The 14,265-nt window shown below is 43.2% G+C and overlaps 1 protein-coding gene across 2 annotated transcripts in view; it reads right to left on the minus strand.

Annotated features, from left to right (window-relative positions):
• NIPAL2 (NIPA like domain containing 2) overlaps positions 1–14,265 on the minus strand; it is a 194,713-nt gene that overhangs the window by 59,302 nt on the left and 121,146 nt on the right. The window contains exon 4 of one of the 2 annotated variants that reach the window (XM_063924176.1): positions 13,025–13,084. The exons of the other annotated variant lie outside the window; for it this stretch is intronic. Coding sequence (XP_063780246.1) covers positions 13,025–13,084 — 60 coding nt within the window. The remainder of the gene's footprint in view (positions 1–13,024; positions 13,085–14,265) is intronic. 2 annotated transcript variants of the gene reach the window in all.

Here is a 14,265-nt window from a genome sequence, read left to right on the forward strand (position 1 = left end):
CAAGAGACCATAGCCAGTTTGGGCAATGCTGAGCTTTAGGTTCTCACAGCAGGCCAGAATTTAATGAAGAAAGGAATGTTGATGCACCTCTTAAAAAAAAAAAAGAAAGAAAGAAATTTAACCTATAAAAAACTATAAAAATACTTTTTGTGAAAGCATCATAAGCTTTATGCAACCATTGTAAAATGGTAACGCACATATTAGAAAGGATTTACTTAGAGCACTGACATTTATTTTTCATGATAGTCTGGTGCCAGGGCACACATATTTTTGCTGTCATTATAAACGTACTGTATATATGGGTTCAGTATGGTATGCCGGCGGTCGGGCTCCCGGCGACCAGCATACCGGCGTCGGGAGCCCGACTGCCGGCTTACCGACAGTGTGGCGAGCGCAAATGAGCCCCTTGTGGGCTCGCTGCGCTCGCCACGCTGCGGGCACGGTGGCGCGCTACGCTATTTTATTCTCCCTCCAGGGGGGTCGTGGACCCCCACGAGGGAGAATAAGTGTCGGTATGCCGGCTGTCGGGATTCCGGTGCCGGGATCCTGTCAGTCGGCATACTGAAGACCACCCGTATATATAACCATGTTATAGCAATTTTATTCATTAAAAAAGGCTGCATCTATATGTAATAGCTTTGCCCTATTTTCTTTATGCTTTACATTACATGACTATATGACTTTGTCAGGGAGCAAGCCTTTGCCGAACTCATCTGGTGAAACGCGTTGGATCATGAGCCACCAAATGGTATTGTATATCAGCTATAAGTCGTTGATTCACTCTGCAAATTCCCTTTGCTTAGTGGAGGCTGCTGTTTTGATTGGCAATATGCAGTGGGATATCTTTTATCTGGTATGAATGAATATTGATGTTGTTTAAATAAATCTTTTATGCACTATAGAGTGCTCCCATTTTCTCACCATTCTATAGATGTGCAATTTCTCAAGAGGGCCTGGGTACATGAAAAAGGTACAGTGAATTGAATGGGATTCTGGTGCTTAGAAACATATCCAACAAACCAGCGTGGACAAGGACTCTCTAGTAATAATAAAAGAAACCCTTGTTTTTAAATTATAATTAGGTAATGACTGGGTGGAGCATGCCAATTTTTTTTATTCTATTGAACAGATAAATAGATAGATAGATAGATAGATAGATAGATAGACAAGACTTATGTCGACACTGTCTCGGTCGACCACTTTTGGTCGACAGTAAGGTCAACAGGGACTCTAGGTCGACATGTACTATGTCAACATGACAAAAGGTCGACATGAGTTTTTCACAATTTTTTTAAATCATTTTTGAACTTTTTTATACTTTACGATCCATGTGGACTACAATTGGGAACGATAACCTGTGCCGAGCGCAGCGGTAGGGGATTAACGCACCTTGCTCGAGAGGACATGGTGCACTAATTGGGGTTCCCGGTCATTCTACGAAGAAAACGACACCAAAAACAATTAAAAAAAACTAATGTCAACCTTTTTGCATGTCTACCCAGAGTCCCTGTCGACCTAGAAACCATGTCAACCTACTTACTGTCGACCAATAGTGGTTGACCTAGACACTGTCGACCTAAGTCTAGTCTATCTAACATACCACACCCGATAGATAGATAGATAGATAGATAGATAGATATTTTATTGTTTAATATGTGTGTAGTGCTACTACTTGTACATTACAGTCTAATTGGGAGTTGTACTAACTAAGCCTTGGAAAGTGATAAAGTGGAGAGAGATAAAGTACCAATCAGCACCTAACTGCCATGTTACAGGATTGGTTGGTAGTTTATCTCTTTCCAGTTTATCACCCTCAAAGGCTTAGTACATCTGCCCCTAAATTCCCTAACACACACACACGCCACAGTTGAGTGTGAGACAGCAATACTCACCACTAAGGGCACCACCAATGCACGTGATCGGTATAGAGTTCACAGTTACATCAGATACCTTCCAGTATAAAACCTGCGTACTGTAGGTAAATTACTACTGACAACAAAAAAATGTGTAATGAATTTTCAAGAAAAGGGATTTTATTTCTTGAGGAACATACGCTCGGCTCTCATATTTGAGGGGTTATTTTGCAAATTGCAATACATGTTTTTGGTAACAATATGGAATGTTCACGGTAGAGTTGTATTTGCTTTATTATTATCACCACAATGACATTCTTTACAACAAATAAACCAAAGAAGCACTCAGAAATACAACTTAGCCTTGATCTAAGGAACTATCCTTTACAACAGGGGTGGGGAACCTCCGGCCCGCGGGCCGTTTGGTCCGGCCCACCAGCTTGTGTCAGTGAGACACGCTGCCGCTCAGTCCGGCGGCAGCGTGTCTCAGCTGTCAGAACAGGGAGACAGGGAGGAGAGCGCGGCTGTCGGGTGGGAGCGGCAGCGTGTAGTACTTCAAACCAGCCGCCGGTCCGTGAGCCAATCAGAGCTCGCGGACCGGCAGCCAATCAGGAGCCGCGGCTGCCGGTCCGCGAGCTCTGCTTGGCTCTCGAACCGGCGGCTGGTTTCAAGTCCTACACGCCGCCGCCCAACATATCCACGCTCTCCTCCGTGTCCCGCCGAAAGGAGCACGGTAAGAAGCACGGAGGGGAGAGGGGAGGGCATCTGTATACCTGGCACTGTGGGGACATCTGTATACCTGGCACTGTGAGGGGCATTTGTATACATGGCACTGTGGGGGCATCTGTATACCTGGCACTGTGGGGGCATCTGTATACCTGGCACTGTGGGGGCATCTGTATACCTGGCGCTGTGGGGGCATATGTATACCTGGCACTGTGGGGACATCTGTATACCTGGCACTGTGAGGGGCATTTGTATACCTGGCACTGTGGGGGCATCTGTATACCTGGCACTGTGGGGGGCATTTGTATACCTGGCACTGTGGGGGGCATTTGTATACCTGGCACTGTGGGGGGCATCTGTATACCTGGCACTGTGGGGGCATCTGTATAACTGGCACTGTGAGGTGCATTTGTATACCTGGCACTGTGGGGGGCATTTGTATACCTGGCACTGTGGGGGGCATCTGTATACCTGGCACTGTGGGGGCATCTGTATAACTGGCACTGTGAGGTGCATTTGTATACCTGGCACTGTGAGGAGCATTTGTATACCTGGCACTGTGGGGGCATCTGTATACCTGGCACTGTGGGGACATCTGTATACCTGGCACTGTGAGGGGCATTTGTATACCTGGCACTGTGGGGGCATCTGTATACCTGGCACTGTGGGGGGCATTTGTATACCTGGCACTGTGGGGGCAATTGTGGATCTGGCACCGCACTATTGGGGGCATATGTGTAGCAAGTCCCATTTTAACTGGCCACACCCATTTTTTTGGCGCGTGCACGCACACAGAGTACCTCTAAGGGGCAGACCTACTGGGGGGCAGGGTAATTTTTTAAGTTGAGAATTTTTGTATGGCCCCCGAAGGATTTTATAAATATCCAAATGGCCCTTGGTAGAAAAAAGGTTCCCCACCCCTGCTTTACAAAGATACAAAGGAAATGAACAGACAATGACAGATGTGAAGGTAAGACACAACTACTTACCCTTTATAAGAAACTGTTAATAAATAAAATAAATTCCTAACTGAACAATGTATTCCAAGGTTACCACACTGAATAATCATTGATATTCACATTTACATCATTGTGCTGATGAAGGTGCATCTACAGCCGTGGAAGCCTTCTTACTAGCTTATGCTACTGCCCTAACATACATGCAAGGCACAATCATCCATGCATCTGCATGTGGAATGCATCATTATGGGGGTGAAGAGGGGGGTATAGAGAACACACTCAGGGCCTAATTCAGACCTGATCATAGCAGACTTGCGCCTATCCGGTGCTGAGCGCAATATATCCCTCTGAAACAGGCAAACCATCTCCATCTGCACGCTACTGCAGTTGGGCCATAAACTCCCACTAGATGCAACAGTTACATGCAGGGTCGGACTGGCCCACAGGGGTACCAGGGTACCCACCGGTAGGCCCCACTGTCCGAGGGCCCACTCCATCCTCTAGGAAACAGGTTCCAGACTGTGCACTTGTATTATACATGGTAGATATGTTGCATTACACTGCACTAAACTATTGTGTATTTCAAGCCTCTGTGGAGGCTGGCCACACACCCTTTGTAGGCTGGCCACACCCCTAAGTATGGGCCCCTATAACTGCATTCCCCCGGTGGGCCCTTCATGCCCCAGTCCGACACTGTTTACATGCACCTGCCTGGTCACTGTCCATTTCACCGAAACAGTGGTCCGATCAATTCACCTGCACTCGATCCATATGCCTGATTTGGCAACCTGCGTAGTCGCCATTTACTTTCTATGGCACATGCCCAGTGCACTGAAATCCACGACCCAGTACATTTTACTAATCGTCACTCTGTCATAGCACACAGCAGTCCATAATACTATATAATAATTAAAGATGGTAATGGGTTCTATTTTTATACTATGTGAAGAATAACATCTATAAATATGCTAAAACTTACCGCAACCATATACAGTAAAAGTATCTCTCGGTTTAGTACATCATACTGAACATAAGTAGTACAGTACAGCTAGTTTACGTCATGAAAAAAACCCACCTTAAAATAAATAAATAAAAGATCCAGGCCTGCCCCTGTTAACCAGCGACATATGTATGACAGCAAACACTACTGTCAGAAATCCTCCTGACACAATGATAGGATATACAGACATGCATATGGCAAGCATCTCATTCATTTTGTACAGTTTGGTTTCAGAAGAAAAAAAACAATCTTTTCTGCTTCCAAGTAAACGCTAAGTCATTTCTGGACCATTACATGGAAAAATAAGGCAAAACGCGGGGGCTTGCATTCCTCAAAACATGTGTATGCCATCTGAATCCTGGTCAAAGATGACAGTACTAATCTACATCAATGAGGGAATCCTGCAAATAAATGATGAGATATCCAGGCAAACGGTGGAAATTGACTAGTCTAGTCTATATTCAAAACCGTCATTTATATTATTGCACTGAGCTCCATTCATCTGTTATCAGCATGACACCTGAAACTGGATTTCAGAAAACTTTATTTAAAAAACTGAGGCACCAGAAAAAAGAAAAAAATGCAAAAAAAAGGATGGGGGTATAAATAAATGGTGGGGGTATAAATAAATGACTATACGCAACTATTGTGAAAGGTCAGCCAGGAAGGGTTTGGATACACAGTGGCATTTAGTATTCGATGCCAGAAAGGGCAGCGGTTAACAGCTGGAGAGTTCAGCTGAAAGCTATACATTTTAGCAGGAAGAGATAAATACTGAGTTCTCACCTCCTCCTCCCTTTCCTATTCCCTACACCGGGAACTTAGCAGGTAGTCACAAGTACTTCTACAGGATCGGTACTACTACTGCTACAGGATCACTGTACCGACAGCGGGATCCCGTCTGTCAGAATCCCGACAGTGAGGCAGTGGGTCCCCTTGCGGGCTCGCTGCACTCTCCACGCTTCAGGCCCGGTGGCTCGCTTCGTTCACCACAGGTTATATTCCCACTTGGTTGGTGGCAAGGGATTCCGGACGGCGGTGTTCCACTGGCTGTCGGGATTCCGGTGTCGGTCTCCGAATGCCAGGATACAGACAGCCGGTATTTTAATTGCACACCCCTGCTACAGTGCAGTTAGACTTCTTCTAAGTCAGAAGCCACCTAGTTAATATTTATAACTGTTCTGAGAGGCATGGATGGGATCAGTATTTGGAGAGTATGCTGATCCTTGTAGAGCAATATTGGAGGAACTTGGGATGCCTCCAAGTGAGATGGCTCCCAAATTAGAAATACATAAATGTATGACCCGAAAGTGGTGCTATTATTATGTAGCGTAGAACCATCTGAGCAGAGACGCCTTGCCATGGCTGGTGGTTTACCATATGTTTGCAACGGAGATCTCTGCATCACTATTATCATTTAGGATGTATGTCTCTATTGCCAACCAAGCAGCATCCACACACCTCAAAAAAGCACAGAAGCACAGGCTATTAGCCCATGACACCCAATGAAAGGCAGCTGTTCCATGCATTCCAATAGTCTTCGTCCTAAAACACCTACTCTACGTTATGCGTTCAATTCAGGATTGGCATCATGGGGGTATATTTACTAAAGGGCATGTTTTTAGAAGTGGACATGTTGCCCTTAGAAAAATAATTAGCAGAGTGGGATTGGTTGCTAACACCTGTTAGACAATAACAGATAGAATCTGAGTGGTTGCTATGGGTAACATCTCCACTTCTAAAAACTCGCACTTTAGTAAATATACCTCATTGTGTCCAGAAGCATGAAATAGGATCCGTCCTTATATTTCATACTTGCAGCCAGCAGTTTTGAAGAAAAATGCTCATAAAGGATTATTTTAAAAAGTGCAAACATTTGCGTTGTGCCATTTGCGCTCAATTTTGTGTAGGCGACCTGATATTATGCAACAAGACCAGCAAAAGTGGCACGTTTAATAATAAACCTAAGGGCCCTACACACTGGGCGATTTGGGTGATTTGAATGATGAACGATTTTTCAGTAACGATTTTTTTCATACACACTGAACGAATTGTATGAACGATTTGACATTGCAAACATCAGTATCGTCCAAATTGGCTTGCATGAATAAACGATGACAGACCATAGATGAACGACTGCGGGGACGCGATATCTCTCTAAATTATCTATAAGTGTATAGGACCCTCTAGTTATGATTTCCTTTCAAGATCAGTTCACAATTACATTAAGACATAAATAAGACTAAACCAAGCAGGATTTTAGAGATAACAAAGTTGAAATAAGTGTAGAGGGTCCATATACATTACAATAGGAATTTTTGCAAGGGACATTTTTACAGCTTAATAACTAATAAAGACAATTGAATGGCGTTAGCAGTGGCTCTGAAGATTCCTGACAAGCATTTGCTTCACATGGATTTCAACATACTAAAGTTATCAGAAGTATTAACACTTGGTTGAACACAATGGAGGTCTATGGGAACAAGCAGTAAGTACACTGTACACTATGCAGCAGGAATCTGAGAATAAAATATGCCAGGAGTCGTCATCAACATAAGGCAGTAATATACATTTTAAATATAAAAAATATTAATAATCATCTTCTTTAGTACTGCCTAGATTTTGCAATAGATCTATCACAATAAAAACTTTGATTTCAGCGACTTTTTTTTGTATTATTTATTATTATAATTATTATCATCATCATTATTGTTTCTTTCTAAGGAAGCATTGAGCTCTGCGTGCTGGACACTGGGGAACATTTTATATTGTACGTTTTAGCATAATAACACAATTTTTACACACTTCTATTTAATAAAACATCTATTAATTTAAAACGTTTTCATTAAAGTTTTTTTTTTTTTTGTGCATTTAAAGTTAATGGCAATCATACCATATCTCCCGACACCTTACTAAACTCAACTAGAGCTAAGATTGTAATTTGACTTGTTTTAAAGAAAAACTACAATAGAGATGCATTTATTATTGTCATTTGTAATCAGATTGGACATTACAAAAAACAAACATACATACATACATACAACAAACAATAGCATTACACAAGTTCCAATCTTGAACTGGAACACATTCAATTGTTCGATAGCCAGGTTTTTCATGCAACTATGGGGGAAATTCAGACTGCATCGCTGCAGCGGCAGTGGTCGTGCGCACCCCGGGATCTCATTGGCAGCGATCGCCTCTGTCTGATTGACAGGCAGAGGCGGTCGCGGGACGGGAGGGGGAGTGCCAACGGTGTTAGAACGCCATTGGCGGGGCACGGTCCGGACAATGGAGGTATGTCCGGATAGTTGGGGAGGGGGAAAGGGGTGTCAAGGCAGCTGCGTGACGTCACACACAGCCACTGCGACCCGGGACGCAGCCAGTAGCTACTCGTCATGTACAAAAGCATCGCCACCGTGTATATATATATATATATATATATACACACACACACACACACACACACAAACACACACACACACACACACACACACACACATATACATACACAAAAATGTATCCACGACAACAACCAAGCTAGTAGTAGAAAAACTGATGACCAGTACATCCATATTATATCAAAGCGCAAATAAACTCCAAATTTAATTGTTAAGGTGCCCATACACTAGACGACCTGTTAAATGATGATTTCTCGTTAACGATTTCCCTTGAACTCCCCCGACAGCCCCCCAGCAGTCCTGGCAAACGATATAGTACAATACACATAAGATATATCTTAAGATCTGGGAGTGGCTACATCCAGGAGCATGCTGTCGCTGACGATAGCTTCAGATCTTCCCTGCAACAGGGAAGATCAGAAGCTCCGAGCAACGACTAGCTGGACCGCGCATCGCGATCATTATAGCTCACAGACACTGAATGATCTTCACTATTATGAACGATTTGTAATTCCGATCAGTCGGAGATGGTCAAATCGCTCATAATATAGTCTAGTGTATGGGTACCTTTAAGGTGCGAACATAAAAGGGATGGGGGGAAGGGTATGCTCTGCACCAGCTGAATAATTAATATTTGAGAAGAAAACCCCGACTAATGTCCGTCAATGAATCGTCCGCTTATTCCTGGATATTCGGGGGTGCTCCCAAAGACAAATTGTATTTTACAGAAGATAAAAGGGAAAGAATGTTATCTAATCTATGAGTAGTCAACTGTGACTCTGTTTAACAAGCTATATCTGTATTAATTCACAAACGATTTTTAGCTGATGTAGAATAGGTATTATATCTAGGAGTATATAAAGACTCAATCACCATAGATAGCCCAACAATTGCCTTTATTTAAGGGGCCATACTAAATAACTCATATATGAGAATGAGTTTAGTATAATACTGTATGTAAGCAGACTATTAATATGCTCTTAATAAATATCACACAGCATTTAATACGGCAATATCAGAATAATCTCTGGGAACCAATAAGAGAACTGCCCAGATATTGAATTTAGTAAACGGATTACAGTCTCTACTGGTACACTACATGTAGAACAATCAGGGCCGGTTCTTGCCCTTGTGGCGCCCTGGGCAAAATGATAGGGGCGTGGTCAGTTACGCCCCCATTTGTGCCCCCTGTAGCGCCACTGGAAGAGAAAAAAAATGTATACTTACTATCCCCGCTCCTGATTCCAGACCGCTGCAGACAGCCGCTGGCGCCGCTCCTCTCCTCTCCTCGGATCAGCATAGACACTAGAGGTCAATTATGACCCCTAGCGTCTGTGCCACAATGCTGTGTGGTGCGTGATGACGTCATCGCGCACCGCACAGCAAAGGTCCCCTCCACTAAGGGAAACTAGACGCGTAGCGTCTGCTTCCCTTCACAGCGGGGGACACAGCGGCGGGGGTCACAGTAGCGGATCTTGCCATGGTGCGGCACCCCGGGCAAAAGTCCTGCTTGCCCGTGGCAAGATCCGCTACTGAGAACAATGAATAACTTCCCTTGAGAATTCTGATTTGCAACAAGATATATTCAAATTGGACTAATAAAGATACGACACAGGTAGCGAGCCTTGGTTTTAAAATGTCACTTTATTTTATTCACGGTGTATGATAAGTGTATTACATGGTGTATTGTATTGTCTTATTTCGTGTTTGGACAATTTTAATGGATTTATTAAAAGTTAATTTTTAATTATCTTTTGCGCGCCAACAAAGAGACATTATTTCCCTTTTTTTCTTCTGTACCTTTAAGGTGCGCAATATATTTCAAATAAAGCAGCATACATTACACGCATCAGGCAGCAGCTTTGTATAGCAAAAGAGACACTCCTTCAAACAACCCTGACAGCCGTTTCGCTACCAGCGCACCTTTCTCAACAAGGAACCTTAAATTGTTTTGTTTTTTTGCACTTTGAGCAAATATGGATGTTTTTCTACATCTAACTTGGTTGCTGTTGGGAATAAATTGTTTATGTGAATAATTTTGAACCCTGCACTCCGCAAACATTTGTGGCTGTGTGTGAGATTCCCATGCGCTTAATATACTGTATATATGAGTCGGAGATGCTATTAATCTCCATTCAGCAATAGACAGAAATATCTCCAACTCAAGACAATAACTAAGGAGTAAAACGGAACCAGTTTCTAAAAGCCGTATTTGCTCCTGTAAAGAACTAGGTTATAATGTTCAAATATGTTTCATTTTACATAAACGTTCATTTTGAGTAGAAATCTAATTTTAAAAGAAAAATGGCTTCTAAATGAGATTGCAATAAAACAATTCTAAAGTGCAATTAGCATCCATTCTGTTTTGCATGTTTAGCTATTTATTATTGTTGTTTGTTTGTTATAGAGCAAATTAAATGCGATTTTTCTTCCTTGGCAAAGAAGTATATACAGCTTATCTGCAAGGATTCTACTGCTCATCTGACATGAAATAAACACCCGTGAGTTATGTGTTGTGGCTGAACTCATTTACAATAATGCAGAAATATAAACCCTATAACTGTTAACAAAGGCAGTGCTGATAATGCGCTCTAGAATGCATGTATTACAGGGGAGAATTAATTATGTGTTGTTTATTTATGTGAACATACAGATGATTTGATTTATTTCTGTCTGCACTTTTGTCTTGACTTATTTAAAACAGGGTAACACACAAAATAACTGCAATGTATTATTATTATTTATGTATTGTTATTTTATTTTTTTATTTAATGAAACAATATTTTAGGGAATGCCTTTTATAGGGATTAAAACAAACAAAACTTTTTAGAATCTATTTTAAATGGACATTTAGGACCCCCCCCCCCCACCCCCACCACCACAAAAATAAATAAATATATGGAATAAATGCTTTAAGTATTTTAAAATATACATTAAATTGTTCTGCTGTTTAAATGATCGTAATATATAAAAACCTAAATAACTACACATGCCGTATATATGGATAAAAAGAAAAAAAAATGCCTGTTCTTTTGAACAATGGGGGTCATTCCGAGTTGTTCGCTCGTTATTTTTTTCTCGCAACGGAGCGATTAGTCGCTAATGCGCATGCGCAATGTCCGCAGTGCGACTGCGCCAAGTAAATTTGCTATGCAGTTAGGTATTTTACTCACGGCATTACGAGGTTTTTTCTTCGTTCTGGTGATCGTAGTGTGATTGACAGGAAGTGGGTGTTTCTGGGCGGAAACAGGCCGTTTTATGGGTGTGTGTGAAAAAACGCTGCCGTTTCTGGGAAAAATGCGGGAGTGGCTGGAGAAACGGGGGAGTGTCTGGGCGAACGCTGGGTGTGTTTGTGACGTCAAACCAGGAACGACACTGACTGAACTGATCGCAGATGCCGAGTAAGTCTGGAGCTACTCAGAAACTGCTAAGAAGTGTCTATTCGCAATTCTGCTAATCTTTCGTTCGCAATTTTGATAAGCTAAGATTCACTCCTAGTAGGCGGCGGCTTAGCGTGTGCAAAGCTGCTAAAAGCAGCTTGAGAGCGAACAACTCGGAATGACCCCCAATGAACCCAACACCAAATTCCAATTTTAGAATGAATTTCAGCAAAAAATCTGTGTATTTTATTTATTTTCACTAATGGATATAAACAATTATTCAACCTGTAGGAGTCATTGGCAAGCACATCATAACCAAAAATAATTAGACGCACCAAAAATGCACTGCAAGATTTGCTGGGCTACATGTCCGCATTCACTAAAAAGGTAGTGAAATAAAATAAAACATTTCTTTTAAAAACAAATTTTGTTTTTACCATTTCTATAAAAGGTTATTTGCTTAATTATTTTTAGCCACTTTCCTGGACACGTTTGTTCGAGTTGGGATTGAAATGCCGGCGGATGGGATGCCGGCAGTCAGAATACCGACCGTGGCATCCTGATGATTAGAATCCCGACACAGGAAGGTAAGTATGATTTCCCCCCGCCCACTTCCCCCGTCCCTCTAACCCTAACCCTTACTTGCCTACTTTTAATTTCTCCTCTTCGGGAAAAGCCGGGGGGGGATGGAAAAAAGGGGGGGGGGGGAGGGTTTGTGACATCATCAAGCCCCGCCCCCACATCGGGAAAATGCCGTGATTTGAGGGTCCACGGGAAGGGTGCGGGGCTAAAATGACGTGATTTGCGTAATTTTAGCCCCTCCCCCACCACACGGACCCGCGAATACCAGTGAGTATATCATCAGGATGCGTGAGAACTGCCTGCTTTTCCGGGGATACGGGGATAGGGACCGGGGAGGTGGTGCCTAAACCTAACCCCCATTCACTGCAGCCTAACCCTAACCCCCTGGTCCGCAGCCTAACCCTACACCCCACCATCCAGCGCTGGACTAGTGACCCTATTCTGGATGCCGGTGTCGGCATTCCAAGTAGTGTCAGGATTCTGGCATTAGGATTCCGACTGCTGGGATCCAAACCGGATCCCGTTTTTTCACTGAGTGCATCAAAAACAGAGAATGTGTTATATTTGAATGCTACACAAAGAAAACAGAAGATTAAATGTGGGAAACTGGGTCATTTACAGGTTTATATTCTATATGATCATTGTTCCAAGTTGCTACACAAGCTATAATTGTAACAACAAAATCCATATGGCTAAAATGAGCCATATAAATCATTTCTCTGTACATTGCCCTGCCAGGTTTAATTGAAAACTTCACCAAACCTAAAGTACAATGAGATATGAATAGGAGTTTTATAGCATTCATGCATGTATAAATAAATGAAATAAAAAGGTTTTATATTGCCCATGACCTCAACTTCACTGCCAGCTATTGTCCTCTGTTACCAGCTACATATGTTAGATTCTGAAAGCATCCAAGCAGTGTCTATAAATACGTTTATTGAAACGAAAGCTAAGGAGCATAGGGAAAAAGAAATAAACCGCCAAACCCGGTTGACAGATGCAGCTGAGTCATCTAAACAATTCTCAATAAAACTGACATAACTACAGTAGTTCATTACTAAAACTGGGCACTCTCCTCCTCCAACAGATCATAGGGAGCAAAGCCTTCAGCATGTACACTTACCTATTACATCTGATGCCCTCAGAGATTCCTTTAAGAACACAACAGAGATTGCTGCACTTCCTGTAATAAGAAAATAGAGGAACATTATCAGTGGTAGTGGGCGTAGTAAATTTCAGAACATAGCAAGATTTAAGAATAAATATTAGAATTATACACCCTATAGGTGTCCCCAAATTTTAGAGAAAATGTTCTCCGGTGTTTCCGATAGAGGTTGACGTTTTAACAGTTTGCGGAGGGCTCGCCAGTTCACATTTGATGGGACTGCCTAGCCCTGTGCCCCTTTTGGGCATCAATCTTGGGTTGTGCAATTCCTCCCAACCCTTTCTTCTGGCTCCTAAATGTGTACCCTGGCCCCTTGGCGACCTATAAAAAATCCTTGATCAAAGGGCCTAATTCAGACCTGATCGCTGTTGTGCGAATTCGCAAGGCGCCCGATTATCGATCGACTGCGCATGCGTATGGACTGTAGTGCACACGTGCAAGGCCAAACGGCAAAAAAATCCTGCGGCTTTTTTGATCGCTAGGTGTATGCAAGTTGGTTGACAGGAAGTCGGTGGTAAGTGGCCGCTTTCTTGGGGGGTCAGGAAAAACGCAGGCGTGCCCAAGAGTGATCAGGGAGGGTGTGTGACATCAGCTCCGGCTCTGATCAGCCTGTTTCTATTGCATTGTAGGTGTAGGTCCTGGGCTACGCACAGACAGGAAATTAATTTGATGTTGAGTGAGTTGTGAATGGATTTGCAGATGACCGGCGTACGCAGAGATTTCGCAAGGCGTACGCAGACTTGCATGGGGCGGGTACTGGGCGGCGGCTATCTGATTGCAAACCTCTGCAGAGGAGCAATCATATCTGAATTAGGTCCAAATCCCTAATATCGCTACGAAGGCAGTAATTATAGTTCACTGGAAGTCCACAGCCCTGCCTTCCCTGAAGGAATGGTTTACAAGGATAGATCTCTATATGATTATGGAAGATCTTCCTCTCTGGGCTGAGAAAAAAGGGGTCCATGCTCCCAGTGTGACAGAGGTGACTGCACGGGTTCCATGCTCTCAGTGTGACAGAGGTGACTGCACGGGGTCCATGCTCCCAGTGTGTGACAGAGGTGACTGCAGCACGGGGTCCATGCTCCCAGTGTGACAGAGGTGACTGCACGGGTTCCATGCTCTCAGTGTGACAGAGGTGACTGCACGGGGTCCATGCTCCCAGTGTGTGACAGAGGTGACTGCAGCACGGGGTCCATGCT

The sequence above is a fragment of the Pseudophryne corroboree genome, chromosome 5, assembly GCF_028390025.1.
Source record: "Pseudophryne corroboree isolate aPseCor3 chromosome 5, aPseCor3.hap2, whole genome shotgun sequence".
Taxonomy (NCBI): Eukaryota; Metazoa; Chordata; class Amphibia; order Anura; family Myobatrachidae; genus Pseudophryne; species Pseudophryne corroboree.